Source organism: Helianthus annuus, chromosome 3, assembly GCF_002127325.2.
Source record: "Helianthus annuus cultivar XRQ/B chromosome 3, HanXRQr2.0-SUNRISE, whole genome shotgun sequence".
NCBI lineage: Eukaryota > Viridiplantae > Streptophyta > Magnoliopsida > Asterales > Asteraceae > Helianthus > Helianthus annuus.
This window is the reverse complement of record NC_035435.2, coordinates 6,498,507-6,517,263: the sequence shown is the minus strand read 5'-3', so window position 1 is coordinate 6,517,263 and position 18,757 is coordinate 6,498,507. Positions and strand designations below refer to the sequence as shown.

Below are 18,757 nucleotides of genomic sequence, written 5' to 3'. Positions count from 1 at the left end.
GAGTGGTGTAAAGGATGTGGGCTGATGGGCCTTGGGCTGGAAGACGACAATAGAATGGATATGCCTTTTGTCTCACTGGTGTCGACCGTTAGTGTCTACTGGACGTTTCTTGATGCTGGCGCACCATGAGTGGAGCCACGTGTCGCTGTTGTCGGTCTCTGTCATTAGCCAGTTAGTGGAGACCGTGGTGCAGATGTCTCTGCCCCGTGATTGGTGCCACGTGGGCGTCCTTGAGTACTTTTTGTCTCCTGCACGTCAGATGATTGTGGAGCACGATTGAGCAGAGCCTGGAGGATGTGGATTGGCTCTTTTCATCTGCCACTTGTACCTTTAGTACTCTAAGACGTCTTTACGCCGCGTCCTTGCGCGGCCCTTGTTGCACATGGGATTGGCCTGCGCGAGGTATAGGCGATTGGAGGCTCGACTCCAAGATGCTGTTGTTTAGCGCGAGGTTGTTAAGAGCTGTCCAGTCCGCGCAGGGTTGAGATTAAAGATGTAATTGATTAAGGAGTATGGTCCGGTGCGCGGCTTGAAAGAAGATTTGCGCGGTTTTTTGGGACCATACCCCTTCAGGTCTCAAGTTCGAATCCGATTTCAACTGGGTTTTACCGTAATGGGCATTCGAGCGGTTGGTTTTCCCCGGAAATGGAGATGTTGGGCTTGGGCTACCAAACTTTGTTTACGATCGCAAGCGTATGTGTTTGCCTTTTTTCCATTGGGGTTACCCCGGATAGCAAGACTTCAATTTGCATTAAAAAAAACTTCAAGATTAAAGGTATGTGAGAATATTGAATTAATTGCCAAAATCTTCCATGAGGTTTGGGTCCGTTTGCCAGTTTCATCCAAAATGATTTTTTTGTACCATATTACCCTTCATTTTTTGAATTTTTTGCCATTTTCAAACAAGCGTCTAACTTGGTTTATTTTTTCTATTAACGAATGTAACATTTGTGCTTGTAATCATTATGAACAGTTCAATTATCAATAAAACAATGTTATTTTATCCCAATGATTGTTTGATTTTGTTTTACATTTTTCGTATTTTAACTTTTGTTCAATTTCAAACTCTACATCGCCTTCTGGAAAATTATACGCAAACTAGTACGTAAACGTACTCAGTTTAATGCGACAAATACTCCGGAACATCAACATATACTCAACATACCTTAAATAACCTTTACATAACTTAGAAATAAGTTTTGAAGGCTTTGGTATGACAAAAACAAGTTAATTCGCTTACAGGGACTAAACTTGACAAACTGCGAAAGTATGCCAATTTAAACTGTAACGAACATTCCGGAAATAAGTTAAACATACCATAAATATCCTTTACATAGCTTAGAAATAGGCTTGAGGGGTTTGGTATGCTAAAACAAACTTTTGGATCATTCAGGGGCTAAAAGTGTCAAAAAGTGCACAAGTTTGCACTTTCGCGCATAACTTACGTTCTGAATACATCCGGACATCCAAAAATTTATGTAAGCATCCTTATATTATGCCTTAGTGTATGGCATGAGAAAGTTCCGTTCGTCGCGCAATTTGGATCGTCTTTCGCGCTTATGCGCATTCCGTCGTAATTAACCGAACATCGCGACCGTACGGCCAAACGAACCGACATCCGACATATTTTTTAGCACATTTTAAGTTCCCTATACTTTAACTTCATTTTAGAGCTTTGAAATGGGGTTAACGGGGCTTAAACGTGCCAAAAAACGCATCAAATACCAAGTTTTGGTGCTGCAGGGACTAAAATGGTAAATCTGCCAAACTAGGGGCTTACGGACCGTAAGCCAAAGCCCATACGGTCCGTAAGGGGTCCCCAGCACAGCAGAACCCACATTTAATGCTGATTGGCTCTTCAAATCGCGAAAGGTCCGATCGCCTTTTCACCCAATGAAAGGCCAAGGGCCATATTCAGTGAATCTAGCATTGTAACACATGTACGCACAAGATCATGGCACGATATTCGATAAAACGATCCTAACGGTTCCACTTTTCCTATAAATACCCCCCCCCCCCTTTTGTGTAAAAATCACAAGAATCAGATCTAAAAAGCTCTAAGTTGAAGTATTGCTTCATACCTGAGTTTCTCTGATCTCGATTAGCATTCGGGGACTCTCCGTAAGTATTCTTTCATTGTTTTATCGCTTTTCAAGTCCGAAAGTCGACGTTTTGTTGACTTTCTGCGTTGACCAGCTTATGGTCGATGCGAAGTTCGTTGGAACTTCATAACGTGAGCGTGATCACGATGGTTATGGTCCATAGTGACCATACCTACTGATTACCCCGTTATCTAGGCTCAGTGACGAGTCGTAGTTTCGGCCAAAATGCGCATTCTTGCGTGTTTTGTAACCAAACTACTCGTGAGCATCAAAGCCGTTTGTTTTGATGCCAAACCTGTTTTCTAAACTTAGTTAAGCATGTTCTAACATGCTTAGCTCGTCACTTTTAGTATAGTGCTTATATAGGGTCGTAAGGTAAGCGATCTAAACCATCGCTTATACTTTCGAACCCGACCTATTTGGTCGATCATTAGGATCCGACCAAACACATTAGGTGACCATAGCTATAACCTTCCGAGGTTATACCTTGTGGTCACGATGTTAGGCGTTCCATACGCGTTCTACGCGAACGACGCGTTAGGGTAGCATAAGCTATCTAAACGGGTCGTGATGGGTCGCAAGCACCTAGGTTAAGTTTCATTTTAGTATGTAGGCTTTGTTAAACCATATTACACGAGTCTCCATACTCGTTTGGTTTACGAACCCGCATACTATCCGTTCCTCCGATTTTAGGTCTGGTATATTAACATAGCTACCTATTAGGTACCGTTTGATATTCCGTGATCTCTAGCACTATTTGGTTATTATACAAGAACTACAAAGCAATCTCATGTGAGTACATAGAACCCCATCTTTTACTGTTTTCCAAACTGTTTTGGGGTGAAACACATGTGCCTATCTGTTACTTTCATGCTTTCCATGTTTTCACATCATATACATGCTATGTTGTTAGTACATTATAGTACACGATTTCATTACATTTCATGCTATGTATGCCCATTGTGTGCGTACTTAGTACAACGATTTACATTACATTTCTGTTGCATATGTTTACTCAGCATATGGACACATTGATTTACATGAACATTATTCTTGCGTGTTTTGTAACCAAACTACTCGTGAGCATCAAAGCCGTTTGTTTTGATGCCAAACCTGTTTTCTAAACTTAGTTAAGCATGTTCTAACATGCTTAGCTCGTCACTTTTAGTATAGTGCTTATATAGGGTCGTAAGGTAAGCGATCTAAACCATCGCTTATACTTTCGAACCCGACCTATTTGGTCGATCATTAGGATCCGACCAAACACATTAGGTGACCATAGCTATAACCTTCCGAGGTTATACCTTGTGGTCACGATGTTAGGCGTTCCATACGCGTTCTACGCGAACGACGCGTTAGGGTAGCATAAGCTATCTAAACGGGTCGTGATGGGTCGCAAGCACCTAGGTTAAGTTTCATTTTAGTATGTAGGCTTTGTTAAACCATATTACACGAGTCTCCATACTCGTTTGGTTTACGAACCCGCATACTATCCGTTCCTCCGATTTTAGGTCTGGTATATTAACATAGCTACCTATTAGGTACCGTTTGATATTCCGTGATCTCTAGCACTATTTGGTTATTATACAAGAACTACAAAGCAATCTCATGTGAGTACATAGAACCCCATCTTTTACTGTTTTCCAAACTGTTTTGGGGTGAAACACATGTGCCTATCTGTTACTTTCATGCTTTCCATGTTTTCACATCATATACCTGTATGTTGTTAGTACATTATAGTACACGATTTCATTACATTTCATGCTATGTATGCCCATTGTGTGCGTACTTAGTACAACGATTTACATTACATTTCTGTTGCATATGTTTACTCAGCATATGGACACATTGATTTACATGAACATTTCTGTTGCATATGTTTACTCAGCATATGGACACATTGATTTACATGAACATTTCTGCTGCATATGTTTACTCAGCATATGGGCACATGCCTTCATTTTGTTATGACATTTGGTTTGTTTAACATGGGACAATACATTCATTAACATTAGCTACGCCGTTCGTTAGTAGGTAGTGGTACCATAGGAATTGCCAACTCCCATTCTTGAAGTCCTGGGTTTGATAGGACTTGAAGGAGTGACCGAATTCGATATACATAACTTAGATGAACCTTTAATTTGTTTAAGGGTTTATCGCCACAGTCTCAAGGCTTGGATGTATGCATAGTTTACAATACCGCATAAATGTTAATATCAATAGAGCATGCATTTTTTCCACAGAACATAACGTTGATTTAAACCACGTGTTACTTCAACGACTTGTTTTGTGCAGTTTACATATGGTTTAAGTTGATACATTTCGCTTACCATACATGATACATTTTGGGATACACATTACATGATTTACATTGAACATAAACACGTTGACATTGAGATACACATTGGTGGTTTACATTTGAACATAAACATTTGACATGGTTTACACAATAACACTTGACATTTGGTTTATACATGAACAATTTACATGGTGGATTGGTTTGGGTAAATGGTTGGAGTAACGTGCCGTATGTAATATGATACAAACATGGTGGATACGCCGCTGGTACTTCCTATATATAAATGTTTGTATAATATTACATATCTTAGCGTTATCTAAATCATTTCAGTTTAGACATATAACATTCTATACGAATAACACACTTTTCATAAAACATTGTCTTACAAAACAACTTATTATATTCAACTCATTTTAATTGGTTACTCGTTTAACCTTGCACTTATCTATACATATCATTTGATGTTATCGTTTTTCAAATGGTTTACAAAGCAAGACAAATTACAAGGTTCATGACTGATTGTTATTAAACATTCTTTAAACTCAAGTCATGAATCCCATTTTCACAAAACATATGTATCTCACAGGCATTTTTATGCTGACGTACCTACTTTCACATGTGTTTTCAGGAGCTGTTCCATAAGATGTTGATCACGATACTAGGGCGGACCTGTGCCTTAGAGACTAAAACTGAAGATAGACTTAGTTAATTATGTTATAAACTCTTTGTTTTCATGTTTAAGACAATGTACTACTCTTGTTTAATAAATAAAATGTAACTTTAATTTCCATAGTTGTATAACAATTAATTCTGTCCACAACACTCCCCGGCGTTTCCGCCGCGGTTGCATGTTATACGCGGCCGGGGTGTGACAACGAAAGGGTAGTTTAGACATTTTACCTTTTTCTGTTTTTTATTTTCTCTTTTAACCTTTGATAGAAAAAGGCAGTGGTTGTTGAGGTGTTTAGTTATTGACATTTTATTTTCTTGTGCTACTTCTGCTTTACTTCTTCTAGATTTGGATATTAAAGTAAAGTATATATGTTTATAAACTATGAATCCACATAATCCCAACTCCATATTGACTAAGGAGGCATTCGGATATGCTTTTTGAAAGTAATATGTGATACTGGATTATCATAATTCATAACAAGAGAACTAGCGTTAAACTTGCTTTTAAACAAAAGATTAAATGATAAAATATTTAGAAGCCAAAAGACTAAAATGCACACACTAAAGAATGTAAAATTTCAAATATACCTCTCATTGTTTTTTAATCAAGTTAGACGTTTGGATGAAAATGACAAAAAACCCCAAAAGTGAAGGGTAAGATGATAAAAAAAATCGTTTTGGATGAAACTGACAAACAGATCTAAACCTAAGAGGACGATTTTGGCAATTTACACGAGAATTTTTTTTTAATGTTACATTTAAAGGGTAAGGTACAATTTCAGTCCCTGTGGTTTACACCCAAGCACACTTTCAACCCTCATTTGAAAAAAAATCAACAATCCGATCCTTGTGGTTGTCGATTACTAGCAATCAGGTCCCTTTGGAAAACTTCCGTTAGTTGAACGTTGGCATTTATGTTAAAAGTCCAAAATGCCCCTTAGGGACTGAAATTACAAATCGTATTTGTCTTGTCTTCTTTATAACCTCATTCCATCTTCACCAGCCTTAAATTAAAAGAGCAGAAGCCATAACATCAGGGGCACAAGATTTAAGGGGGGGGGGGGGGCGCCCGAGCTCCTGAACTTTTTGCGCAGTAGTGTTACGTATATAGTTTTCATATAGAATTTTTTAGGTATATACGTTTTCGACCCCCTGGTTTTAGAAATTTTTTTAGGTATATACGTTTTCGACCACCCGATTTTATAAAAAAATTTATTTATATAGACCAAATAAAATATTTAATAAAAAAACCGAAATCAGATCTATATACTCAGCCCAAATCAGATTATTATGTTTATTATAGCCCATAAATCATGGTGGTGTTTGTTTTTTGGCCAGAAGCACTTTCTGGCCACTTATGTCTGCGTTGCGCAGACGCGGGCAGACGTTTCATGTCTGCAGCTTGTTTGTTTTCTCGCAGACCTTTCATTAAAAAAGGTCTGCGAGACCTCTTCTTGGCACAGACATTGACCCAACTCTTCTTGGCACAGACCTTTACCTCTTCTCACCTCTTCTTCCACACCTCCACCCCCACATCCCCGCCACTACCTCCACCACCACATCTCCGCCACCACCGCCACCCCCACGTTCACCCATCTCCTCCACCCATCTCATCGTCATCATCTTCATCGATCATCATCATCATCATCTCATCAACATCTTCATCGATCATCATCATCACCGCCGTTGTCACAGGAACCGTAACCACCGCCGTCTCTCTCTCCTCGTACTCTCTCTCTCTAGATCTCTCTCTCTGGATCTCTCTCCTCCCTCGATCTCTCTCTCTCTCTTCAGAAAACCCCCAAATCGAAACCCTTGAAGATGGTGAAATTAGGGTTTTGGTGGAGGTGGTTGACGGCGGCTGAAGTGGTGGTGCTTGGCTTCGTAGTGGCGGTGGTGCTTGGTGGTTGCGACGGGGTTGGTGGGGGAGGAAGGAGGTTGGTGAGGCAGATGGTGGTGGCGGTGGTGCTTGGTGAGGCAGATCGTTGTGGCGGTGGTGATGCAGAGAGAGAGAACAAGAGGTTTGTGTGTGTAAAGTGTGTGTTTGTGTGTGTTGAGAAGATCTTTTTTAGAATAAAAAAAAACAAACCCTCTTCCCCTTGCAGATTGCAGACCTTTGGTCCACCTCTACATCTGCAGATGCCTGCAGATGTGGTCCGCAGACTGCAGACCTTTTACCTCTTCAAAAACAAACACCACCTATATGAAGCCCAAATTAAAAGCCCAACAAACATTCTATCCAAACAAAACAAACCCAATCGCTGGTTTGTGTTTATGCGAACGGAACAATAAAAAAAAGAGTAAATTACGTTTTTGGCCCCTGTGGTTATACGATTTTTACTATATTAGACCAAAATAAGAATTTTTAACATATCTGCTCCTATGGTCTCTATAACTAACCATTTTGGCCCCTAAGTCTAAAGATCATGGGGGCCAAAATGGTTAGTTATAGAGACCATGGGGGCCAAAATGGTTAAACTTAGGGGCCAAAGTGGTTAGTTATAGAGACCACGGGGGCAGATATGTTAAAAATTCTTATTTTGGACTAATATAATAAAAGTGATATAACCACAGAAGCCAAAAACGTAATTTACTCAAAAAAAAAAAAACCACGCTGCTGTGCTGAGTGCTGAGAACAGAAACAGAAGGGCGAACTGGCAAAGGCTGCTGGTGTTGTTCGAGACTTCGAGGAGACGAGACGAGGAAGAACCGGCTGCTTGTGGTCTTGTTCGACTTCTTCAATCTTCAAGGTATGTGTTTTGTATCTTTAGGTTTAATTTAGGCCTTCAATTTATGTGATTTAGGTTGAAATTAGGGGTGAAATTAGTCCATTTTTTGTACTAAACTTGTTGAAATTGGTCCAATTTTTTGTATCTTTAGGTTTAATTTAGGGATTCAATTAATGTTTGACCTGACCCGAATCATCGAAACACTGATGTCCGACCCGAACATACACCTCGAAACTACGCGATAGAAATTTTTTTTAGGTCGGTTACCTTCGGACCCTCCGAACTTTTTTTTTTCAAATTTCGCCACTGTTAACAAGTATGCAATCTATCTTGAGGTTGCAAAGCACATAACATACTTCCAGAATCCAACTATATGTTTTTTTCAAATCCAGGACATAATTGGCTTGTTAGTCAAAAGTATATATGCTGATATATTATATTATATCTATTCATGTTGTATCTCGCCATGTCTCGCCGTGGTTAGAAGATGTTAAAAAGATGAAGGAGAAGACGCAAAGTATTCTAACAGCTGGAATTGGGTGCTTCACACAACATGAAATCATTGAGAGAATGAATGTTTAATTTGGGACTTCCATAGGGATGGTATCTTCTATATTGGGTTAGAAAATACGAAAGGACAATATTGCCCTTCCTCTTTTAAGTAAAAAGACAACAATACCCTAGTCAACTAACAGAAGTTTGATGGAGGGACTTGATTGAGAGTAGTCGACAACCATAGGACCAGATTGTTGATTTTTTTCAAATGAGGGCTGAATCTGTAATTGGTGCATACTCTACTTGAAAATTAAAAAAAAGTTAACTGTCATTTTCGTCTCTGTGGTTTGGTGGAAAATGTCACTTCAGTAAAAAAAAAAAAGTATCAGTTTCGTCCTCAACATTTTTGCAACGCGCAACTTCAGTCCAAAAAGATAACGCACCGTTAAAAACGTTAAGGACAGAATTGACATAAGGCGTTATCTTTTTTGACTGAAGTGACATGTTTCAAAAATGTTGAGACGAACTCAAGCAAATTTTTTTTTTTTTTACTAAATGTCATTTTCCACCGTACGGGACGAAAATGACAGTAATCATTAAAGGAAAGGGCGAGAGATGAATTAGATCCGGTGATCGGAAAGTTGGATACCGAATTACCGTTTATCTCACTCGAGTATGCTCCGCCATGTAGCTCGTAACGAGCTCTGGTTTGATTCTAAAATGGCGGATCCGTCAATAATTTCGAATGCGAGGTTCACATATGTACATGATCATCACAAACACGCTGTCGATACTCATCACATCATCGCTCGGAGAAGTACTCTCAAACCAATCGTCCTATACCTGATTGCGATACTTCTCGTAGCGTATTCTGTATTTCTGCATCTCGATAAGGTACAATTAACTGTTAATTACTTAGTTAGTTGCTTTAATTTATCGATTATTGCGTCATATATACCTAGGGTTTACCAGTTGTAGTATGTTTAGGCGATTTTTCTATAAATTTATAACATATCTATTAGATAATGTGTGGAAACTAGATACATTTTTCTGATTTAGAAATACTACTTTTATTGGCTGATTTATAATCGTGGCGAGAAGTAAGTGATACGTATCAGATTTGCAATTCCCAAATGGCCAGAAAATAGAAGGGATTCTTGAGAGAAAACTAGAGGGAATTTAGACTTAATTTCTCAGCTTCCATAAATTGTAGAACAAAGCCCTTTAAATAGGGTTTACAAGGAAATAACTACTACTGGAACACTACCAGAACATGGATGAAAATGGCATCCCATTCACCCTTGTTTTGCTACCCACGATCCTAACATTAAAAGGAATTAAACACATGCTGAATTGAAACAAACAAATGCTGAGAATTATCCGGTGGACGTGTTGACCATATCAGTAAGCTTTAAACTTTAGTTGTAGACTTGCTGGTGTATGGTTATGCTTGTGATTTACATTGTGTTTATGTGTCTTGTTAAATGGAATTTATGGTGGTATACGTTCGGTGGTCTAGGGCTTGGTTTCTAAACGCGTGTCGATCAGGAAAACACATAAGGACTTCAAGGCGGGCGCCTCATGAACATGTAGGTCAAAAGTGGGGTATATAGGAGGATGATATGTGAAACAGGGCCGGCCCTGAGAATTCGTATATCCTGTTCGAGCTCAAAGAAATGTGCCCTTAGGCCTTAACGAAATTGGGTATTGGGCTTACTAAAGGTCTAAACCTAATGCCAAAGGGGTTAATAACTAATCTAAACCATAAGAATAGTTCTGTAACGGGCCTATGTTGGTGTTTGTATGCGTGTACCCTATTAAAACAATATTTTACATATACATATCGGGTTTTTTTTATAAAAAAATGTGCCCCTCGAGATATCGGGCCCTGGCCGGTGGTCCTCCCCGCCCACCCCCAGGGCCGGCTATGGTGAAAAACAACCTAAAGGATGAAGAGATTATGGATGGTTAAATTGATAAAAAGGCTGATATGTAGACGCGATGCAATAGATTAGAGGTGGCAAAATGGATAATGAGTTAGGATGGGTTTGGGTTAGGATGGGTTTATTAAGAAATGGGTTAGTTTGGGTTTAGGTTAAGATTGGTTTTTGTCAAGATGGATTTGGGCTGTGGGCATGATAGGCTAAAAATATAAATAAATCAAAAAAATAAAAAAAAATTTAAAAAATAAAAAAAATCAAAATTAAAAAAATAACAATAATAATAATAAATTTAAAAATATCAAAAAAATAAAAAAAAAACAAAAATAAAAAAATCAAAAAAATTTAAAAAACCTTAATTCCCAGTTTCCCACTTGAACTCACAAGTGGTATCAGAGCTCGGATAGCTCTGCGAGTAACCGTGTTACGAATCGGACAAGTTTCATCGAATTTCGAACTGATTTGATCAATTTCGGTGTTGTTCGGTGTATTGTTCATGTGTTTCGGACTAAATTGATCAGTTTCGGTGAAATCAGATCGATTTCGTTTGGTTTTCGGATCATTTCGGTGAAACTTTTGAAGATATTACAAATCGCTTAAAATTGTTTTTAAACTGAAAGTTTTGCTTCTTGTTCATAAAATGGTTATATAAAATTGTTTTTGAAAGCACAGAAACATTGTTCTTCGACTGATACAATACAAACTTCATCAGATCTTTTATAAACATCTGAATCTGATACAATAATGAAATAACGAACTGAAACTGTTTGCTTTGGATCTGCAGCTTATGCGCATCATTGTTATGTTGTTTTGAATTAAATCGCACTGAGATTTGTATCGGTTGAAATTCAGTCTGTTTAGATGATTTTCGATTGAAGATTGATACATTTCAAAGTGATTCGGATCTTTCGATGTATCGTTTGTGTATATCGGACTGATTCGATTGAGTTTCGGTGCGATTCCGGACATTTCGGACAAGTTTCTTTGGTTTGATCAAAGTTGAAAACATTTCGGATTGTTCTTATCACTTAAAAATTGTATGAACGATTGAAACTGAAAATAAATAATATAAAGAATTTTGTTCTTTTCAATCAGTTTCGGTGAACAATTTCAATTGTTTCTAGGTGTATTTTGGTTCATTTCTGTTCGTGTCGGACTGTTTTGATTAGATACGGTTAACGTTTGTATGTTTTGGATCTTACATCCCGTCCTGACCCACGAATTATTTTAAATAGGTATCTTACAACCCATCCTGACCCATCCTTAATTATTTCCCTACCCATCCTAACCCATCTTCATTTTAAAAATGACCCAAAATACCCAAATGGGTTTTTATTGCCAGGCCTACAATAGATGCAACTTTTGGTTGTACATAGAACAACATGAAGCTCTCGCCTCACTTCACGGCCTAAACAATAAACACCTTGGAGTGCCTCATTTAAAAAAAAAAACAAGGTCTAGGAATGATCTCAATGTGCCGGTTGCCTCTAGTTTGTCTCCTACAGAGGTCCGAACTATAGGCGGATTAAGGATAGTCCGGTTGTTAGGGAACCGTCTTGATGTCTTAGGTTGTCTGGACACCTGTCGTACGTTACTCTGGATGTACTTATCTTTTAGTATTGTTTGTCCCGTCTATGATTCGCTGGACAGGCTAACGCCATCAATGTGGTGTAGTCATTATCCCTTAAAAGAATTATACTTGTTGAATACACCGTATATGTGTTAAGGGTTTCATTCGAACATAAATAGTGGGATTTGAGTCTTTGACTTGAATTATAATCTTGTTAGGATAACGATGATCTAGGATTTTGCTTAACTTACATGTTACAATTTCACTCATATACAGGGAAAGCCAGTGACCACTGTTATATGGAGCTTCTTTTTTAGTGCTATTATGGTCAAATTGCTTATCTGGAGGCCGATTGTGAAAGGTGAGCATCTTAGATGGGTTCGATTATCACTGGAATATAATAATTTGATAATCTTTTAGTGCTATTGTGGTCAAACTGTTTTCCGCATGATGCAATATTTGGCCTTTTAAACATATATAAACTGTTGAAACTTACAATGCTTTTTGTGATAATTATTTGTAAATATATTCAGGGCACATCACGCTATCTTTCATTTTGTTTGTTTCAGAGTCGGTCGTAATTATGCCTGAATTTGGAGTTCAGCTTGAAACTCATTATGGAAGGTACTAAAATTTTCTGACCATTTTAAAGATTTTTGGCATTTATGTAGTAGTTATGTGGATAACAAATATACACAATCAAACCGTATTTCCAGTTCCGTACTTCCGTCTCAATTTTTTATATCTTTTTATGGTAGCTGTATAATATATCATAGAGTTAAATGCCATTTTAGTCCCCGTGGTTTGGGCCATTTCGCCAGTTTAGTCCAAAGGTTTGAGACGTTGCCATTTTAGTCCAAATAGTTTTAAACGTTGCCATTTTAGTCAACTAGGTTAACTTCATCTCTTTATTCTCTTAACTAGAAGGGCATTTCGGTCATTTTATATGTAATTCTGTTAACTAGAAGGGCAATTCGACCATATAAAATGATCAAATTACCCTTCTAGCTAACATAAAAAATGGACAGAGTTAACCCAGTGTACTAAAATGGCAACGCTTGAAACTATTTGGACTAAAAGGGCAACGTTTCAAACCTTTGGATTAAACTGGCAAAATGGCCCAAACCACATGGACTAAAATGGCATTTAACTCCATATCATATATATTGATTGGCGATATTATACAGTTTCATACTAAATGCTAGAAGTGGCAATCTCGGTTTGTTTACTTCGAACGGGTTGATTTGGGTTATGTTTTTTTCTCTAGCGGGTCTAACCCGTAAAATTAAAGTAATCAGCTAAAAAGAAAACTTCTCAAATGGGTCGACGGTCTCCCAAAAAGAATGCAAAATATTAAAGACCCGCATTCGTCACCTCTACTATTTGCAAAAGAAAGAACAGTACAAAGATTATTAAGTCACCTCTTTTTATATGATTTGTAGTGGAAGGATAAACCGGCGCTTTATTCCTGTAAGCAAGATTCTTAAACCGGTGCTGAATGAATGCGTTACCCCAGTTACTTGTTGCTGGTGCCTGTCTTTCTTGATTCGGGATGAAAACGAGCTTACTTTAGTTTTCAAGGTAAACTACAATTAGAATTCTTTATAATCATTACCAACATACGGGATTCGTATATACTCTTTTTAGAGTAAACTGCTAAACTGGTCCCTGAGGTTTGGTCACTTTTGTCACTTTAATCCAAAACTCAAACCTTTTGAATCTGGGTCCCTGTGGTTTCAATTTCGTTGCCATTTTCATCCAAAAGCAAAATCTTGTCAGATTTTTCAGTTAACATCCAGTTTTTTTTGTCTTTTTTCTCCCTTTTAATGAAAGGCAAAATGGTCAGATTTTTTTTTTATTTTTAATAATAAAACGTTAAAAGACCATTTTGCCCTTTATTAAAAGGGAGGAAAAAGACAAAAAAACTGGATGTTAACTGAAAAATCTGACCAGATTTTGATATTGGATGAAAATGGCAACAAAATTGAAACTATAGGGACCCAGATTCAAAAGGTTTGAGTTTTGGACTAAAGTGGCAAAAGTGACCAAACCTCAGGGACCATTTAGGCAGTTTACTCATCTTTTTATTGGGTGTTTGGAAATTTTAATTTGATTTCGTAAACCGGGTTCTAATAGTTCGGTTCATGGTTTGAAACTTTGAACCAGACATGTTTTTCTTATACTGTTTAAATGTTTCGCTTCTCAGAAATTTCGCCCACCCTTGAAAATGTTAGTACCCATCTGGAAAGCTTTATGTGTTGCAACTGATTGTAAAGAAAGCTTTGAGATTCAAGAAGATGGGTAGGTTATGCTGAGAACCGTACATCGTATTTCAACAAATTCTTGCATGTAAAAACACAAACAAGTTCTCGATCAAGATATACGCGTCCGCTTTCTTGCATGATGTTCATGTTCTAAACAAGAACCCGAAAAAACAACAGAAGGATGATTTTGTTTCAACAATGTTCAAGGTCTTCTTACAATGTACATTATAAAGATTGTTTGTTAGACAACCATTTAGTTCGTTTTTTACGGTTTGAAACATTAAAGTGGTTGTTTGATCGTTTAACAGGTTGATCGGTTTGGTAGTTATGTATATGTATTATAGTCATAAACAAGCTTTATCATTTTACAGTTTTTAATACAAACAGGTGATTTTGAAAAATAAAATGAAAAAATTGGTTCAAACCATCAAAGCCGAACCATCAAACTGCCAAACCCCTAAAACCAACTAGCTTCGTTTTTCATTTCTCGAAACTGTAGTTGGTGGTTCGGCTAAGAAGTTTCGTTAAAACCGATTGAACCAGACTAGAGACTAGTGATTACTACAACACTGTATATACTTTTAAGGGCATATTCATCATTGACCATGTTTTTTTGCCATATTTGTATACATGAGACTGGATACATTCTAGGTTTGGTCTAGTTTAAATAGGCATCTATGTAACCTGTTTTGGGTGTTCAAGTATTTGAAAATTTATCGAATTAATAGTGTCATTGCGTTCCATAAATAATCCCGAATTGTTTCCAGTTCAATGAAGAAATTGTGTGTTTTTTTAAAAAAACTCAACTTAATCACAATTCAATAATCAGATGTAAAACATTTTGCAAAAAAAAAAAAGTGTTTTGAGGTGTAATAATCAAAGATTAAGCTGAGTTTTTGAAATTCTCATTATTTATGTTACTAAAAACTAATACATAAAATGACTAAAACAAAAGGAACATAATCAAATTCATAACAAAGACAATTCAGCAGGTTACTAGATAACCAGATGCTAAAATATGCACAATATTTCAAACTTTTTTTTTTTTGAAACGCACAATATTTCAAACTTGAATAACCAAAATGACACATAACGTACAAGTAATAGAAAAAGTCAATTGCTATTTTATTTTGGGTGTTGTTAAAGATACACCACCCAATTAGTGTATACCAGCCCAACTGTCACATCATATGGGTCATATGACATAGCGAAAAATACGACCAACCATATGGGGATGTCCTGGTCAAATCAGTCATCCTTGCAAGTCAAAACATCATATGGGCTTATGATTTGGCTCTCATGGGACCCAAAGCAAATCCTATTAAATTTATCATATTTGATGTGATTAAGTTCTTCAACAACACCAAAACTATCATCGTTTGTAATGAGATTAATAGATCTGAGATAAAAGAAATCTTACGTGAAGAGGTGGTCTGCGGCAGTTCAGCTTTTGGATTGTGTGGAAACCTTATAGAAAATATCTTTTATATGGAACACAAGATTGTAATGATTTTACCCCAAATATATCGAAATCAATCAACAGAAATCGAACCTCCAAATAGTTGTTAGATTGCGATGAAGGTGAAGAGTAGAAAAAAGTAGATCTTTGATGTAGAAGAAGACATTTTACAATAGATTGAGAATAAATGAGAGAACCAAGATTGAGATACGACAAAAATTTGGGGGGAAATGATTAGGGTTAGGAAGAATACATGTAAAGGAATAAAAAAAAACCCGGCTCAGCAATAAGAAGGCGTGGATAGGCTGAATGATGAACACGGTAGCAATTGAAATGAGGGGTTGACACGTGTCTTAGATGGATGTGGAGGGGAAAAGTGTCCCAACCTTTGTTCTTTTATTATAGAGTTAAATGCCATTTTTAGTCCATGTGGTTTGTGACATTTTGATAGTTTAGTGCAAAGGTTTCATTTTTCTCCTGTGGGTCCAAAAAGGTTTCACCGTTGTCATTTTAGTTCACTGGGTTAACTTCATCCATTTTTTCTCTTAACTAGAAGGGTAATTCGGTCATTTTATATGGTCGAATTGTCATTCTAGTTAACAGAATTACATATAAAATGACTGAATTGCTCTTCACGTTAACAGAAAAAATGTACGAATTCAACCCAGTGGACTAAAATGACAACGGTGAAACCTCTTTGGACCCACAGACGAAAAATGAAACATTTGAACTAAACTGATAAAATGACCCAAACCACAGGGACTAAGGGGCTGTTTGGCAACCCTCTTAATGATTCATTAAGAGGCTGGCCTCTTATTCGGACAGAGGTAGGTTGTTTGGTTGGCAAAATACCAACCTCTTAATGGTATCATTAAGCAACAACAACAGCTAGGGTTCACTTTTCCTTCTCATTCTTCGCCGCCCTCCCTCCTCCTCCTCACTCGCCGCCGCCTCCCTCTTCCTCCTCACGCTCGCCTACGCTTCCTCATCCTTCTGAGGAAGTGAATGAGCACAATTTGGATGGTATGGATGTCGAATGCACTCAAGTGGATTCCCCAGGTAAAGGTGTTAGTGAGGAGTCAAGTATTCGGTCCCAAAAAAAAGAAAAAGGAGAGAAACGAAAACATAAGGCAACATTAGAGTCACAGCTTATAGAAGTTGGTGAAGATATTAGCAAGTTGGCAAAGATGATGATTGAGAAACACACACTTTCTGATGATATGGATGCATGTTTGGAGAAGTTAGATACATTGGGTTGGGATGAGTCGGATGCGAAATACAAAACAGCGCTTTTGCTTTTTGGTGAGAGTGCCGATCTTAGGAAACTGTGGGTATGTCTTAAGCCGCAGAATTGTGAGAAATGGGTTAAGAATGCGGGAGCGAAGTATGGATTGTTTAACTAATATTGTGCTTTGAATTTTTTTTTTTTTTTTTTTTTTTTTTTTGGGTTAGATGTTATGTTTTGGATGTTAGGATGTTATGTTTTGGATGTTATATTTTGGATGTTATGTTATGGATGTTATGTTTTGGATGTTATGTTAATGTGAATGTTATGTTAATGTGAATGTTATGTTAATGTGGATGTTATGATAGGTACCTTATGGATCCGGACGATGAGATTATAGTTATCATGATCTTTTGTTGGTATTGGGTTTCATTAGCCTCGAGAATAAATGTTGAAAGGATAAGAGACTTGAATTCGGCATTAACCGGTCATGAATACACGCAAGAATTATTGCATGGTACTTCTACACAATGTCATGAGATGATGCGTCTTTCACGTGATGCATTTATACTATTATGCAATCATTTTAAACAAAAAAATTGGGTGCAAAGTAGTAGGTCAATAAGCTTGGAAGAAAAGTTGGCTATGTTTTTGATGGTCATTGGACATAATGAACGTTTTCGAATGGTTAAACGAAGGTTTCAACACTCAACGGAAACAATTCATAGATGTTTTCATGAGGTCCTAAAGACAATGATGAATTTCGCAAGAGAAGTTATAGTTCCAACATCTTCTAATGTAAGCGCAAATAACTCCGAACGACATAGAATGCTAAAAGAAATATTTCCTGGAGCAATAGGTGCCTTAGATGGAACTCTTATACATGCGATCGTGCCTGTTGATCAACAGACTCGTTACAGGGGAAGAGGAAAAGGTGAATGCTTTCAAAATGTATTAGCAATTTGTGACTTTGATATGATATTCACATTCGTATGGGCCGGATGGGAGGGCATTGCACATGATTCACGAGTTTTAAAAGAAGTTGCATTCAACCCAATTCTGGCTTTCCTTTTCCGCCACCAGGTTTTTAACCATTCTTCAATGTTCATTTCACACATTATTTGTTTTTTATATGATAGTTTTGATACTGATACAGATAAGTATTACCTTTGTGACGCTGCGTACACCAACACTCGTGGATTTATGACTCCCTACCGTGGTACGAGGTATTGGTTAGCCGATTTTCGACGACAACGTGCGTTAACTAAGGAAGAAAGATTCAATCATGCTCACGCACAACTCAGAAATGTCATTGAACGTGCATATGGTGTTCTAAAGGCGAGATTCCCAATCCTAAAGCAAATGGCTCCCTTTTCTTTTCCAATACAAAGAGACATAGTGATTGCTTGTTTCGCCATCCATAATTTTATAAGGAAATGCAATATTTATGATCAGTTATTTATGGACTATGATGAGAACACGATGTTTCATGAAATGCAAAGTGGGGAAAATGATGGCCTGTTAGTTCAAGACATAGAGTGGGGTTCACAAGGTATTGACTATATGACTTCTTTACGTAACCAGATTGCTAATCAGTTGCTTCCAAATGATTCAAATTAAAATTGTATGCAGAGTTGTGTTATTTGTATTTGGATTTCGTATGTTGTGTTAGTTTGTATTTGGATTTTCGTATGTTTCCATGGAATTTAAAGGATTGATGTGTAAGTTGGATTTTCTATGGCGTTTTGTATTTTTCTTTTACAATTTTTCATCAATCTGTACACTATTCAGAACTCTTGCCAAACAGATACATTTCATTCAGCACATAATAGTTCAGAGGGGTAATATAGTCATTCTGCACAGTCATTCAGAGATACAACCAAACAGCTCTTACTGGTTCAGCACTTACTGGTTCAGAGCCTCTTACCCATTCAGATCTCTTATTGGTTCAGCACTTACTGGTTCAGCACTTGCCAAACAGCCCCTAAATGACATTTAACTC

General features: G+C 37.4%; 1 protein-coding gene and 1 long non-coding RNA gene across 2 annotated transcripts; both read left to right on the top strand.

Annotated features, from left to right (window-relative positions):
• The first annotated feature begins 8,875 nt into the window (after window positions 1-8,875).
• LOC110928551 lies at window positions 8,876-14,403 on the top strand. The gene is made up of 5 exons (XM_022171560.2): window positions 8,876-9,191; window positions 12,084-12,168; window positions 12,377-12,431; window positions 13,250-13,388; window positions 14,014-14,403. The coding sequence occupies exons 1-5, from the start codon at window positions 8,973-8,975 to the stop codon at window positions 14,110-14,112; spliced, it is 597 nt and encodes a 198-aa protein (XP_022027252.1). The 5' UTR covers window positions 8,876-8,972; the 3' UTR covers window positions 14,113-14,403.
• A 3,190-nt stretch (window positions 14,404-17,593) lies between these two features.
• Window positions 17,594-18,213, top strand: LOC110927505. Its single transcript, XR_002585679.1, has 2 exons — window positions 17,594-17,838; window positions 17,912-18,213. It is a non-coding gene; the product is annotated as an uncharacterized LOC110927505 (long non-coding RNA).
• Window positions 18,214-18,757: the final 544 nt, after the last annotated feature.

Bases quoted from the DNA above. Each gene is read 5' to 3' on its own strand.
- LOC110928551 (XM_022171560.2), top strand. From the start codon at position 8,973: ATGCTCCGCCATGTAGCTCGTAACGAGCTCTGGTTTGATTCTAAAATG. The intron at 12,432-13,249 runs GTACTAAAATTT...TATGATTTGTAG, and splicing joins CTTGAAACTCATTATGGAAG to TGGAAGGATAAACCGGCGCT. The intron at 13,389-14,013 runs GTAAACTACAAT...TTCGCTTCTCAG, and splicing joins AGCTTACTTTAGTTTTCAAG to AAATTTCGCCCACCCTTGAA.